The sequence below is a fragment of the Pan paniscus genome, chromosome 3 (genome assembly GCF_029289425.2).
Source record: "Pan paniscus chromosome 3, NHGRI_mPanPan1-v2.0_pri, whole genome shotgun sequence".
In the NCBI taxonomy this organism is placed as follows: Eukaryota; Metazoa; Chordata; class Mammalia; order Primates; family Hominidae; genus Pan; species Pan paniscus.
This window is the reverse complement of record NC_073252.2, coordinates 146,067,941-146,082,512: the sequence shown is the minus strand read 5'-3', so window position 1 is coordinate 146,082,512 and position 14,572 is coordinate 146,067,941. Positions and strand designations below refer to the sequence as shown.

The window sequence follows — 14,572 nt, the reverse complement described above, 5'->3', positions numbered from 1 at the left end:
CCTAACTTAACAAACAGAACATATTTACTGTGGTTAAAAACATGTATCCTAGAAAAACCTCTGGAAGGATACAGAGAAATTGATAACAGTGGTTTGCCTTGGGGGAAGGAAACTAGGTGGTTAGAGGATAGGAGAGGGGGAGAGAGAGAGCCTTTTCACCAGATGTCCTATAGTACATCTTGAATTTTGAACCACATGCATATATTATAGCATTATAGACCCAAAACTAGTCTAATTTAATATTTGTGCATGTGGCAAAACAAACACATATCAAATAATTTCATACTTTTCTTGCAAACATTTTAGATTGTTGGTAGAAGTTTATGATTCAGTTGTCCTTTGTTACCAATATCTGCTCTCATCTGGGTTTCATTTCGGTCTAGAGTTATATTGTTGTTCAGAAACTGGGCTATGCCTGAGATGGCAAATAAGGACCCACTGAACTGTGTTGAAACCTTCAAATCTTAACAAATAGTTTGAAGCCAGAGTGGCTGAACAACAGTCCCTTCTCTCTATCCTGGCCTCATTTCTACTTTTGAGGTCTTGAGGGATTAGCTGGTTGGGCAAAAATCTGATCACTGAGAACCCAGCATGTAGGATTTTTAAATTCTTGCAAGGGCTGTGCATATGTTGGCTTCCAGGTCTGGAGTTTAGAGGTATATTTAGATCAGGCAAAAAGTGGTGGATCAGGCAGTATGTAAATTTGGCATCCTACGTATGATGTAATTAGAATTATAGGTGCAACCAAATTCATATGGTTCTCTTTTCCCAGTGTCAGAGTGGTTAGTGATGTATTTGTCTGAATTATCCTTTTTAAGGTGGCCTAAACATGTCTTGCATTCCAGAGGTTCTGTTTCTGCACCATTTTGTCCTGTTGGTATAAGAATCTTAAGTATACTTCTAACATGGATGGACCATAGACAGAGTAAGTGCTGTAATGAAAGTGCTGTAAGTATGAATCCCAGCTAAGCTAGCCACATAATTTTACCGCTCCGAATTTGTCTTAATTAACAAAATGGGGATAATATGACCAATCTCATAGGACTCCCCCCATAGGATTTTTAAAGGATTAAATTAGGTATGATTGGTAAAGCACCTGTCACATAATAGGAATTCAACAAATGCTAGTTCCCTTTCCACTGCCCTGAATAACTTATTAGTTTATCTAGATAACAGATGTTTTTGCATAGTGAAGTGCAGCTATGTTAAATTCCTAGTATTGAATGTGTGAGAGATGTAAGTCACTCCTCCTGAAAAAAAAGTTCCTTGTTCCTTGTCAGTAACTTACTTGCTTTTTCTTACTGCGCACCATAATAAGTGTTTCTCAAGGTTAAAATCTTACATCACTTGGATTTTGTCATACAATATTATCTTTGATTATCTTTTACTAAAATATACATAAAAATTCTTATGATAATTAAAAGTACATTTTAAAAAATGAAAAACGAACACCTTTCACAACAAGAAGAATGTTTATGTGGGAATTTTGTGCTTATCCACATGGGAAGAACTCTTGAAACACCACAGGAAAAAAAAATAATGCTAATCTGACTTCTAAATTAAAATGTTAGAATCCTAAAAACATAATTTCAAAAGATTTGTGCTTCAAGGTGGCAAAGGCAACCTGTACTTACTTCTCAAGTCAGTTCTTTTTCCCCCTGGCATTTTAAAACATGTTAATCCAGGCCCACTCATAAACCTCAGCAGCAGGGGATCATTGTTCATTGGTTTATTATGGGCAGACCAAACTGGTTTTAACTGAGCAGAGGAAGTTAATTATCGAATGTTTTAGTTGGCTCCAACAATGAATAACCAGTTCTTGTTGGACACCGTCTTAACTCACCATGCGACATTATAAGAATGGGGGCGGGGCGGGGGGAGGGATGGGGGAAGGGAAATCGCCCATCAGAATCTGCAATGCGGGAATTTGCTGGGGCTGCTCTAATCTGTTTCCCAGGTTGTTCGAACCAGTTCAAGAGCAGTTAAACAAGGTTATGTAAGTGACATGTGATGTAGCCCAAAATAGTGACTGCAAACACAGGCTGCTGTTGCTGGGCAGTTGTCAACTGCTTAAAAAAAAAAAAAAAAAATCTTGCAGCAGGACAACAAATGGATCTTTAAAAATGAGAAAGAGATTTAAGCACAAAGTTAATTTTAAAAAGGATTTGGAGAAATTGCCTTTTTGATACTGAAAATAAATGATTTTTTTTTTTTTTAAATAGGGAAACTTACATTGTACATAAGGTCTGGTTATTCTAGAGTATCGACCAGGGTAGTTAGTGAAGACGTACTTGCAGCCAGTTTGGTGCTCTACTAAACATATAGTTCCCATGTTTGAATGAACAGCAACAACAACCAAACCCTCAGATTTATTAATGGCTCTGGCATATAACAAATTATTAAGCAATAGATCATTCAGAGAGTGATAAATATCAAACGATTTTTATAAGTTATTGTCCCTTTTATTTAAATACTTTGTATCTTCAAGATATGAAAAAGAAAACATTTCACATAACATAGGGAGCATAAAAATAAGATTTTAAAGGAAAACAAGATTCAGTGGTGAAATTTGTTCAAGAATGTTTTTTAGAAGGAAAACAAAAACACCAGAAGAGGGTTTAAACTATGCCTTCACTGTCATCAACATTTGGATTCCCATAATGACCACATTCCCTGGGTTCCCTGCCTTTTAATGAGCTCCAGATCTGGGAAAGTAGGAATTAAGGAGCAAGATACAGAGGAAGGGGGATGAGGGGGGAACCTTAGGGCCTTTCTTAGGATTCAAGCTCAGGAGCTCACTCTGTATGGGTCCGTATTTGTGAGATCTGAATCTCAGGGACTCTGGTGTTAACTTTGTCTCTCTTCATCTCTAAGCGACCTGTAAAATAGCACATTTCCCACCCCGATTCTGAACAAATTGAGTTATAAAACAAAGGAGTGGCTGGTGGAAGATAAAACATCAACATTTGGGAGTAAATAAGTTGAAATATATCATTTAGTGATAAGAGCCAAAAGGGCCTGTCATCTGAGCCCCCAGATTAGGTACAGGCAAGGGAACAGCTGGAACAGGACAGGCCTCCCCAAGACTGGAGGCTGAGCACCTGCTCCCAGAGGGAGCTCTCCCACAAAAGGACGAAGCCAATGTGGAGGCAGGCAAGCCAGATTAATTCTTCTCAAATGTACTAATGAAAGCAGACTGAGTAAAGGGGATGGAGAGAGGCCTGTGGTGTAGCATCTTGGAGCTTCCTCCCCCTGGAAAAAAAGATCAAGGGTGGGCAGAGGTGTTCGCCACTGGAGGCTCAATCTGAGACCCCAGCACCACATCTCTGTGGGGACGGGAAGGAATCTGGGTACTGGGGCGGGAGCAAATGTCAATGTTCAGTATGTTTTGATTTTCCATATTCAGTCCCCCATATGTAAAAGGCTATGTTCCCAATGTGTGATAAGTCAGTTTTTTAAAACATAAAATTTTGGGCATTCTGTTCATAAGATGTAATTGAAGCACCTCCTGCTCTGCAAATCCTTCTTTAAAGATTCTCAAGAGTATTTGTAGGTGTCTGCTGTGGTTTGGGGGCTTCCAGAACCTGGTTCTTTTCATATCTCATATCTAACTCTCCCTGAGAACCGCAGTGTCTTGCTTGATAAAAGGGTACTACCCTGACGATCAGCCATGTGTATAAAGGGATAGAATGTTTTCCAGATATAGGTAGAGGAGTGGGACACTGATGGGGAGTTGAAGAGGGTATATGGATCTGTAGATGTCATAGAACATGAAATTAGTGGAGCCAGAGAAAAACAGAAATGAGACTCCCTTCTAAGACTTAAAAGAAAAGTAATGGGGGAGATATGCCAGAAGTCCTGCCACCACCCATGACCAAACATCAGCCAGGGTTGGCAGGCAGAGGAGATGGTGCATGCTGACTACTGTCTATAGTTGAGGATGTCTGTAGCAATTGTGTTTGTGATTCAGGACCAACCTATATGTCTGTACTTGTGAAGAGAGATACAAGCAGGCAAAGGACAAATCTTCTGAGTTCTTTTATTTGTTAAAATAAACCATAAGCATATTGTCCTTCACATCCATAATAGGAACAATACATGCCAATAATAAAAACACCGAAACTAAAACCACCAATAAACATAATCCAATGTTATTAGGTCAGATGCCTCTGACCAAGCTTTGGTTCCTTTTTCTGAAATGGTTGTAAGTTTTGCTAAGCACATCTTTGAGCTCTGGCCTGCCCACCTCCCCTCCCTGTGCCACACTGGCTCAATTCACATTGAATATGGAGCTTATAAGAGCTCGGACTTGACAGTTTAAGCAGTGAAGGGCCCTAGAAGGCCTTTAAACAGATGATGTCATAATCAGATCTGTGATTCAGGGGGATGACTGTGCAGGCTCTACAGAAGATGGAGAAACTTCTGAGGAGGCCCAGGGCCCTAAGTGCCTGCCATAGAGGCCGCAGTTTCCTATGGAGTGCCCCCTACACCACTGACGGGTACAGATGGAGGGAAACACCAGGGATACCCCTTAGCTTCATTTCAGCCAAAATGTTTCTCTTTCTTTTTTTAACCTATTGATGTCTGTGTAAGAGTTTTTTTTTTAATTTAATAACTTTTAAATTGAAGTTAGAATCATTTGATTTAGAAGTGGTGTATTAGTAGAGGCAGGTAGACTAGCTACAAGTCCATTGAAATTATACTGATAATATGCAGTAGCACATGATAATAGTAATAATGATAATCACAGAAATACAGCAATAACAGCTACCATTCATTTTATCCTTACTGCATAGCAGTGACTATTTTAAGTGCTTTGTGTGGTGTATTATTTTCATGATAACTCATGAAATAGGCAGTTTTATAATTCTTGTTTAACAAGTCAGGAAACATATATGAAAAGGCTAAGTAACTTCTCTAAAGTCAGATAGTAACAGGGATTCAAACTCCATGATTCAGAAGTTTAACCAAGAGATCCTGCAATGAGGAAAGTACTGATGGATATAGATGGGACACAGAAGACACTTCGAAGGGAGAATCATCAGTTCTTTGCCAGCAGTTGAATGTAGAGGATTGTGGGGAGAAGCGGTGTAAATCACGGATAACTTGTAGCTTCTAGTTCATGCAACTCCTTGTAGCTTTAAAATTGGGCATATAGCAGGCGGGAAGGGGGCTGTGTGGGGGGTGGGGATGTGGCATTTGATTAGTGAACAAGGAGGGATTGAAGTGTCAGAGACATTCAGGTGGGAGCATTCAGTGGACAGGTATATGCATGGGGCTGAAACCCAGAAGAGAGGAAGGGGCACTGGAGCCCGCAGGGCATTGGCGGCCTCTGGAAGTGGCTGGGCTACCAGACTGTGTGGACACTGTCTGTTCCTCCTCTGTACCCATCCTGCCTGTGCTTCTGCCAGACCAGTTGCTTACTGAACACTTAACTGTGTCTCAGCCTTCCTTGGGCTTATTCTTTGTGTGGAACACCTGTACATCTGTCCTTTCCATGTTTCATTGTATGAACATTCCTCTAGAACATTCCTTAAGGCTTACCCCAGACGCTTTCCTTCTCCTTAAAGACCAATTCATCCCCCAACTCCAATATGGTCCCTTCCTTAAGTCAGAACATATCAAGAACACATGATATGTACAGGTTTGTTACATAGGGAGATTTATCTTAATCATTTTAATTTCCCCAACCTACTCCTAACCCGTAGAATATAAGGTCTTGGAAGAAATGGACTATGTTTTACCTTTTTATATTCTGCCTTAAAAATCCTTGTGGAATGGAATTAACTCATTGTCTGGGAACATATGTTAAATCCTAGAACTTCTTTTTCTTGTTTTCCGAGGGCCTTGCTCCTCAACCTGCCTGTCTGTAAATATCAGTTACCTCTGCCTTCTCTCATCTGCAGGGGTACAGTTTTCCTCAAGGCTCCTGGCAAAATGGAATTCAGTCTCCCAGGCTCACCTTTGCTTCTGCCCCTGAGTGTATGTGCCTACTTACTTTTAAGAATCTTGATACTAAGTAATAAATTAAAAAAAAGAGATAGCAAGAGAAATAATACAAGGAAGTTATAACTTTCCAGAATCTTATCCCATGCCTGTAGTCTTGGGCCCTAGTCTAGAATTCTTAGCTGAGTTGCAGATAGGACAGTCCTGGCTTTTTATACTGTGTTTACCCTGAAGATATAGTTCAACACGCTCATATCCTTGCCAGCTTTTAGAAAAAAACTAAAGACTTAAAGATGGGTTCGGAGCTGAATGGCGTTTGTCTTGGCTCAGCTGGACTCTTTTCATCTAGAGGCCTTCCTACTCAAAGGCGACATTCTGCTCCCACAGGACGCTCTTTACTCACTTAACTTTCATTACGAGTTGATTTTTGTTCTTTGGATTTTCTCATCCTGCTTTTTTTTTTTTTTTTTTGAGATGGAGTCTCACTCTGTCGCCTAGGCTGGAGTGCAGTGGTGCCATCTCGGCTCACTGCAAGCTCCGCCTCCCGGGTTCACGCCATTCTCCTGCCTCAGCCTCCCAAGTAGCTGGGACTACAGGCACCCGCCACCACGCCCGGCTAATTTTTTCTATTTTTAGTAGAGATGGGGTGTCACTGTGTTAGCCAGGATAGTCTCGATCTCCTGATCTCGTGATCCACCCACCTCGGCCTCCCAAAGTGCTGGGATTACAGGCGTGAGCCACCGTGCCTGGCCCCATTTTTTTTTTAAGTGAGCTAACAAAATGGTCATCACTACCACCTCTACCACCTTTTTAAATTTTTTTTAGTTTTTTCTTTTTTTTTTTTAGTTCTTTCTTCAGGCCAGGCTTTGTGCTTCTTGCTTTATGTGTATATTATTCATTTGAAACCATTTAATAATATAGAAAGTAGGCATTACTCTTTGCATTTTATAGATCAAGATACCAATGCTAGAAACATTGAGCCACTTGGCTGAGGCTCTGATAGCTCCTTATTGACTCAGGTAGGATTGAGACCCAGATGGACCCTGGTTGCGAAGCTGGTCCCCTTTTCATTGTGCTTTCTCCTCCCTGCCCTTCGTTTTTCTACTTTTCTGTTCTTATGCTATTGATGCTTAGAGACCTGCATGTCACATAATCTGTATTTTCTCAGTTGGGACCAGGCCAAGTATAACAAAAAGTTGCTTCTTGATTTCAAAATAATTGAAAATTGTAAGACAATTTTTATTGAATGCAGTAACTTTTAAAATAATGAGATTAACTTTTAAACACTTACTGAATTATTCTACAGTTAAAAGCAATACTATAGTTTAAAACATTAGAAAAAAATGATACCTTTGATTTATTTTTAAACTCAACTTTGTTATTGTTTTTTAAGTCCATAAGGCATTTTTGCTTTTATTTTCCCTTTAATTTAGTTCATCTTGTTTTCCTACAAGTCTTTCAATTTGTTTTACACGTGCACTAACTGACCTGAGCATCTTGCTACTTCATTCAAGTTTATCCTAACCTTGGAAGCTTTCTGTCTTCTAGAATGGCTTCCTTATGCCCAAAAAGCTGCCCCAACCTCAAGCAGGAGGTACACTGAACTCGAGTACACAGATGGATGGATGACTAAAGTTCCCTGAGTCCTACTGGACAGATTTTCGTTGTGTGTTGTGTTGGTTTAATATGAATTAAGGAATGAGACACACATTATATATTTGTGTAGGTGTAATTTAAATTGTTAATGTTTACACAACTAAAAATATAAACGACAAAATTTTCTGAAAATGACACATCTGCAACAGTCTCTTACAACTCTCCTATCCTATATGTGGAAGATGAAGTATTGTTTTGGGGAGAAAATCATCCTGGGTTGTTACAGTAACAAATTTTTGAAGGGTATTTATTTTTTAAAATCCTTCTAGAACAATCCTGGCATTTGAAAGTCTCTGTTTTTGAACACCCATAGAAGAAAATCTTCCAATGTGTTCATAAGACAGTGACCATTTTTTTCCGTTCTGTATGCCTACAATCTAAAAAGTCTTAGTTACATTTACTGAAAATTCACAGAAGTGAATCTTAGACTACAGCAGACCAACCCTTATGCAAATGATTCGTGACCTTGCAACATATTGGAGGTTCCCCATAAATACTTATTGAATTAAAACAAATTTAAATTACATTTAGTTATTTCTTTGGACTTTAAAGTTTATTCAGTTCAGTGTATATTAAAGATGAAACCTGTGGTTTTATATTCAATCTCATACTATGCAAAAGGCACATAATGTCAGTTGTCAGTAGAAATGCTGGCTAGTAGAGTGTGCTTCTCTCAACATTCTGTTGCTTCTCATTTCCAAAGAGCATCTTCAATGTCTTATTAGACCAACAGTAAATTATATTGCAAATTAGTATTTAGAAAAACCTCTCCTGGCCTTGAGGCACAGCAATATTATCAGACTTCCTAAATTATTCTTCCAACTCTACCTTTTTGGGAAGTCACTTTATCAACTCTAGTATGAGTTTCTTCTGGTGAATAGCAGCAATAATAATCTCACCTATGTCATAGGGTTGTTCTGTGGGTTAACTAAGATAGAACTCTAATGTGGCATTAAAATTTTATTTTAAAAGTGGAAACCTCTCTAAGCTGCTGTACAACGTCATGAAAGGTTATGTTTATCAGTTACCGTTTTTACCATGGATATTGATTGCCTTTGTGTAATTATCTACCCCTACCCATATTCATTAAGAGCCTTCCATTTTTAGAAAAGGCATTAGATTATTATAATGGCAGGGTTTCATTTCTTCACTTTGATAGATTTCCCTATTCTGTTACTATTGTTTTATTGTTATTATTATTACTAAGATTTACTATAATGTTAGAGAATATACTTTAGAATATACTTTAGATTAAATTATTTTAATTACATCAAGTGATGCACATTATTTTTATTGAGTATTTACTGTAATTTACTTAGTAATTCTTAAATCAAGGGAACATGATGGTACTACACTGAAGGGAGTGGTTTGGAGCCTGTTCACTACTTTGCAGTAAACAGTGGGCCTCCCTCTCTTCTTTTCAATAACCCATGACTCTTCAGGCTTCACTCTCCAGTCTATGCTCACCCACCATATGATCTCACCCAGTTTTATGGCTTAAAATCACATCCATAAGCTGATTACATCTCTAGCCCAGCCCTCTTTCTAACCGCAGACCTGACACCTCCACTTGGATGCTGATCAGGCTTCTCTAACTTACCATGTCCAAGACTGACCTGGGGTCATTCCTCATAAACCATTGGCTCCTTCTGTCTTCCCCTTTTAATTAATGACAGTTCCTTTGTTCTACTTGTTCAGCCCAAGAATCTTAAGGCCTTCTTAACTCCTCATTTCCTCTGGTCTGTCAGCAAACCCTTGCAGCTTTACTTTTGGAATACATCTAGAATCTCACCACTGCCACTGGTACCACAATGACCCAGCCCACTTTCCTCTCTCCCGTAGGTTACAATAATTGCCTCCTACCCCTGGTCTTTCTACTTCTGTCCTTAGTCCACTGCAGTCAGTTTCAACACAGCAGCCAGAGTGATGCTGTGAAATGTAAATCATATCAAGTGACTCCTCTGCTCAAAGCCCTCTAGTCTAGTGGCTTCATCTCAGAGTAAAGGCCAAAGTCTTGAATATCACCTCTAAGGACCTATGTGATGTGGCTCACATTAGCTCTTTATCTCTGTCTTTTCTTACTCTCTACTCATTCTCTTCTGCTCATTCACCCTGGTGTCCCTGCTGTTCCTAGAACATGCCAGGTAATCAGCCCTCACCTTCCTCTCTACCACATTTGCTTTTCCTTCTTTCTGGTATATGTTCTTCCCCAGATGTCCACACTGTTAGATTGAAGGATCTATAGGACTGATAGATCTATAGACCTTTATTTAAAAATCACCTTCCATGTTCCCTTCATTTTTCTCCCTAGTGCTTATTATTATCTGACATCTTACACATTTTATCTAATTACCTTGTCTATTATGTCTCCCCCAAATCGAATGAAAGTTAAGAGCAGAGGCTTTTGTCTGTCTTGTTCATCACTGTATCCCTAGTGCCTCTAGTAGTGCCTAGTACCCGTGGGTGTTTAGTAAATATTTTTGAATAAATACTAATAAAGCTAGGCTACAATTTCATATTTTGCCAATAGATGCCACTCTCTAAGCCTGTGCTGTGCCCACATCTGATTTTTTTTAGTTTCATATTGTTTTACAGAATGAAATAGTTTAACATTTCCAATTGTGTAATTTGAAAGTGAAATTACTATGAAATCCCAGTGAAGTCACATGTATAAATGGTGGGCAGGCATAGCAGCTTAAACAGCTGCAGTAGGGTTTTTGTTTAGATTGGTGCTGTTGTGATGTCTGCAGGAAATGTGCACTATTGTCTGAACCTATGCAGCTATAAAAAAATTCAAACAATGGAGAAATATGGCTCTACTTATATGAGAACATGTTTGAAAATAAGTGTAATGTTATCATATGTAATCTAAAGTCTCAGCTGCATTAAGCTGACCATCTCCTCCTCTATATTATCCACAAATCATGTACTTTTACTTTTTTGAGAAAGAGATTTCAAGGCAGGAAAGAAGTCGTTTTATATTCTGAGTATACATATTAATGTTTTGTACTAGTTTACTCCATTTTAACAGTTATTTTTTATTATTTTAATCAGGGCAACACAACTATTTATGTGCTGGAAGAAATGATTGCATCATTGATAAGATTCGACGAAAGAATTGTCCTGCTTGCAGACTTCAGAAATGTCTTCAAGCTGGAATGAATTTAGGAGGTAAGTTTTGTATTTTTAGTTTAATAAAAATTGTTAATAGGTAATGCAACAGCACTAAGATCGGTGTACTCTCAAAATTGAAAACGAAGCCAACAGGGAGCAAAGGTTTCTGAAAATCCGATGAGTTCTGTTTTCATGCTAAAACATTTTAGGAGAGAAATATTTATTAGCTGGAGTCAAAAAGAGGTATGTTTTATGGCTATAGTTCTAGTGAATTTTTCAAGCCTGAGTTTGCTAAGTTTCAAGAACTAGGCACTTAACAAAAAACAAAACAAAAATGAATGACTTTTATATAAACCCATAGCTAATAGTTTTTATTGCCACATCTGTTTAGAAATTAGACCTATATGTGATAACATTACCCACATAGAGTACATACCTAACTTTAGAAGTATATGTAATAAAGAAAGATATATATGAAAAAAGCTTTGAAATGTTACAGAGGCTCATCAAAAGAGGAGGAGAGGGTAAAAAACTAGAACCAAATGCGAAAGTATACAACATCCATGGATAGGAAGACTCAGCATCCTCAAGATATAAATTTTCCCTAAGTTAATCTGTAAATATAGTATAATTCTAAGAAAAATACCAATTGATTATTCTAAGTTCCTAAAGAAGAGCCAGGAATATTCTAGAAAAGAAAAATAATGAGAGGAACTAGCTCTACCAGATAGGAAAGCATATTATAGCTACAATAATTAAAATAGTCTGTGGTATTTGCTTATCGATCGTCAGACAGATTAACAGAAGGTCAAGAAATAAATCCAAATAATATAGGAATTTTGCACACAATAAAACTGGCTTTTAAGATCAGTGGAGGGATGGGAGATTATTCAATAGAAAATACTATGACAATTAGATAACCATCTGGAAAACAAGAAAGTTGAATACCAGCTCTTAACTATACACCAAAATAAATGCTGATGCTTCAAAGATTTAAACTTAGAAAAATAGCCACAGAAGTACTAAAAGAAAACATGAATTTTTCTTAATACTCTCCAAGTAGAGAAGACCTTTCCAAATCCCACTATCTGTGGGTTTCATATTGCAGATTCAACCAACCATGAATTGAAAACATTTGGTTTAAAAGATAAAAATACAAAAATACAAAATTTAAAATACAGTGTAACATATATATATAACATAGCATTCACATTGTATTAGGTATTATAAGTCATCCGGAGATGATTTAACATATACAGGAGGTTGTGCATAGGTTATGTGCAATACTGGATTCAGGGGATCATGGTGGACAGGAGGCAGGACTAGATTGCAGCTCCAGAAAAAGCAGCATGCGGAGGCTTGCATTGTGAATTTTAGCTCCAGATCCACTGCAAGAACAAACCAGCAATCCCGAGAGGACCCACAGACCCTCTGAAGGAAGCGGACTGCTCCCGTAGGACCTGGGAGACACCCCAGTTACTGTGAGTTCTGTGTACTGCAGAAGTGGGAAAGGGAGACCCTCCTCTCCTGGACACACACCCCCACTGGAGAAGCTGAAGGTCTGTTTGTGGGAGAAGTTTCTGACTTCACCTGGAGCTGAGTCAACTTAGAGAGCCCAGTGAAATACAGGGGTAGAAGAAGCAGCAGCAAGGTCCTGGGAGCTCTCTGGGTCCCCAAGCAGCCCACTCCTGCCTGACACCACAGGGATCCATCGGGAGGGTGGCCAGAGGAGCAGGGGGTAAAACTCCACAAGGAGAAGGAATTCTCTAGCTGAACTTTGTAACAATTTGAACAGGGCCAGAAGCCTCCTTGCCAGAACTCGGGGGATGGCCCAAATCAGGCCTGCAGACTTCACAGGCAGGGGAAGAACTAAAGCCCTTTTCTGTGGCTGCTGGGAGGCAGATAGCCTTGGGCAAGTTTTCAAGCCCCTCTTGCCCTCTCCCTGGAAACAGACTTGGGCTGTTGGGGTGGCTCGGTGGGAGTGAAACCAGCCCTTCAGTTTGCCTGGGAGCAGGGTGAGGCCTGTGACCGCCGGCTTTCCCCCACTTCCTTGAAAACCTGCATGACTCAGCAGAGGCAGCCATAATCCTCCTTGGTACACAACTCCAGTGAACTGGGAATCTCGCCCCCACCCCCCACAGCAGCCACAGCAAGACCCACCCAAGGAGAGTCTGAGCTCAGACGTGCCTAGCCATACCCCCACCTGATGGTCCTTCCCTATCCACCCTGGTAGCAGAAGACAAAGGGCATATACTCTTGGGAGTTCTTGGGCCCCACCCATCACAGTTCCCTCAGCACACTACTACAACTGATGCTTTCTGGAAATCGCCACTTCCTGGCAGGAGGCCAACCAGCACAAAAATAGAGCGTTAAACCACCAAAGCTAAAAACCCTCACGGAGTCCATTGCACCCTTCACCACCTCCACTGGAATAAGTGCTGGTATCCCCACCTGAGAGACCTGTAGACAGTTCACATCACAGGACTCTGTGCAGACAACCCCCAGTGCCAGCCCGGAGCCAGGTAGACTTGCTGGGTGGCTAGAAGAGAGACAACAATCACTGCAGTTTGGCTCACAGGAAACCACATCCATAGGAAAAGGGGGAGAGTAGTTCATCAAGGGAACACCCTGTGGGACAAAAGAATCTGAACAGCAGCTTTCAGCCCTAGACCGTCCCTCTGACAGAGCCTGCACAAATGAGAAGAAACGAGAAAACCAACCCTGGTAATATGGCAAAACAAGGCTCTTCAACACCCCAGAAAATCACACAAGTGCACCAGCAATGGATCCAAACCAAGAAGAAATCCCTGATTTATCTCAAAAAGAATGCAAGAGGTTAGTTATTCAGCTAATCAGGGAGGGACCAGAGAAAGGCAAAGCCCAATCCAAGGAAATCCAGAAAATGATAAAAGAAGTGAAGGGAGAAATATTCATGGAAATAGATAGCGTAAAGAAAAAAACAATCAAAAATTCTGGAAACTTTGGACACACTTTTAGAAATGTGAAATGCTCTGGAAAGTCTTAAGCAATAGAATTGAACAAGTAGAAGAAAGAAATTCAGAGCTCAAAGACATGGTCTTTAAATTAACCCAATCCAACAAAGACAAAGAAAAAAGAATAAGAAAATATGAACAAAACCTCCAAGAAGTCTGGGATTAAGTTAAATAACCAAACATAAGAATAATCGGTGTACTTGAGGAAGAAGAGAATTCTAAAAGCCTGGAAAGCATATTTGGGGGAATAATCGAGAAAAACTTCCCCGGTCTTGCAGGAGACTTCAACATCCAAATATAAGAAGCACAAAGAACACCCAGGAAATTCATCACAGAAAGATCATTGCCTAGGCACATTGTCATCAGGTTATCCAAAGTTAAGACAAAGGAAAGAATCTTAAGAGCTGTGAGACAGAAGCACCAGGTAACCTATAAAGGAAAACCTATCAGATTAAGAGCAGATTTCTCAGCAGAAACCCTCAAAGCTAGAAGGGATTAGGGACCTATCTTCAGCCTCCTCAAACAAAACAGTTATCAGCCAAAAATTTTGTATCCAGTGAAACTAAGTATCACATATGAAGGAAAGATACAGCCATTTTCAGACAAACAAATGCTGAGAGAATTTGCCACCACCAAACTATCACTAAAAGAACTGCTAAAAGGAGCTCTAAATCTTGAAACAAATTCTGGAAATACATCAAAACAGAACCTCTTTAAAGCATAAATCACACAGATCTATAAAGCAAAAAAAAAAAAGTTAAAAATCAAAAACAAAACCAAAGTACACAGGCAACAAAGAGCAAGATGAATGCAACGGTACTTCACATTTCAATAACATTGAATGTAAGTGGCCTAAATGCTCC

The 14,572-nt window shown here is 39.5% G+C and overlaps 1 protein-coding gene across 3 annotated transcripts in view; it reads left to right on the top strand.

The window, feature by feature from the left end:
• Positions 1–14,572, top strand: part of NR3C2 (nuclear receptor subfamily 3 group C member 2) — a 366,145-nt gene that overhangs the window by 239,523 nt on the left and 112,050 nt on the right. For all 3 annotated transcript variants that reach the window (XM_034959228.3, XM_034959227.3, XM_003815857.5), the window contains exon 4: positions 10,657–10,773. In XM_034959228.3, coding sequence (XP_034815119.1) covers positions 10,657–10,773 — 117 coding nt within the window. The remainder of the gene's footprint in view (positions 1–10,656; positions 10,774–14,572) is intronic.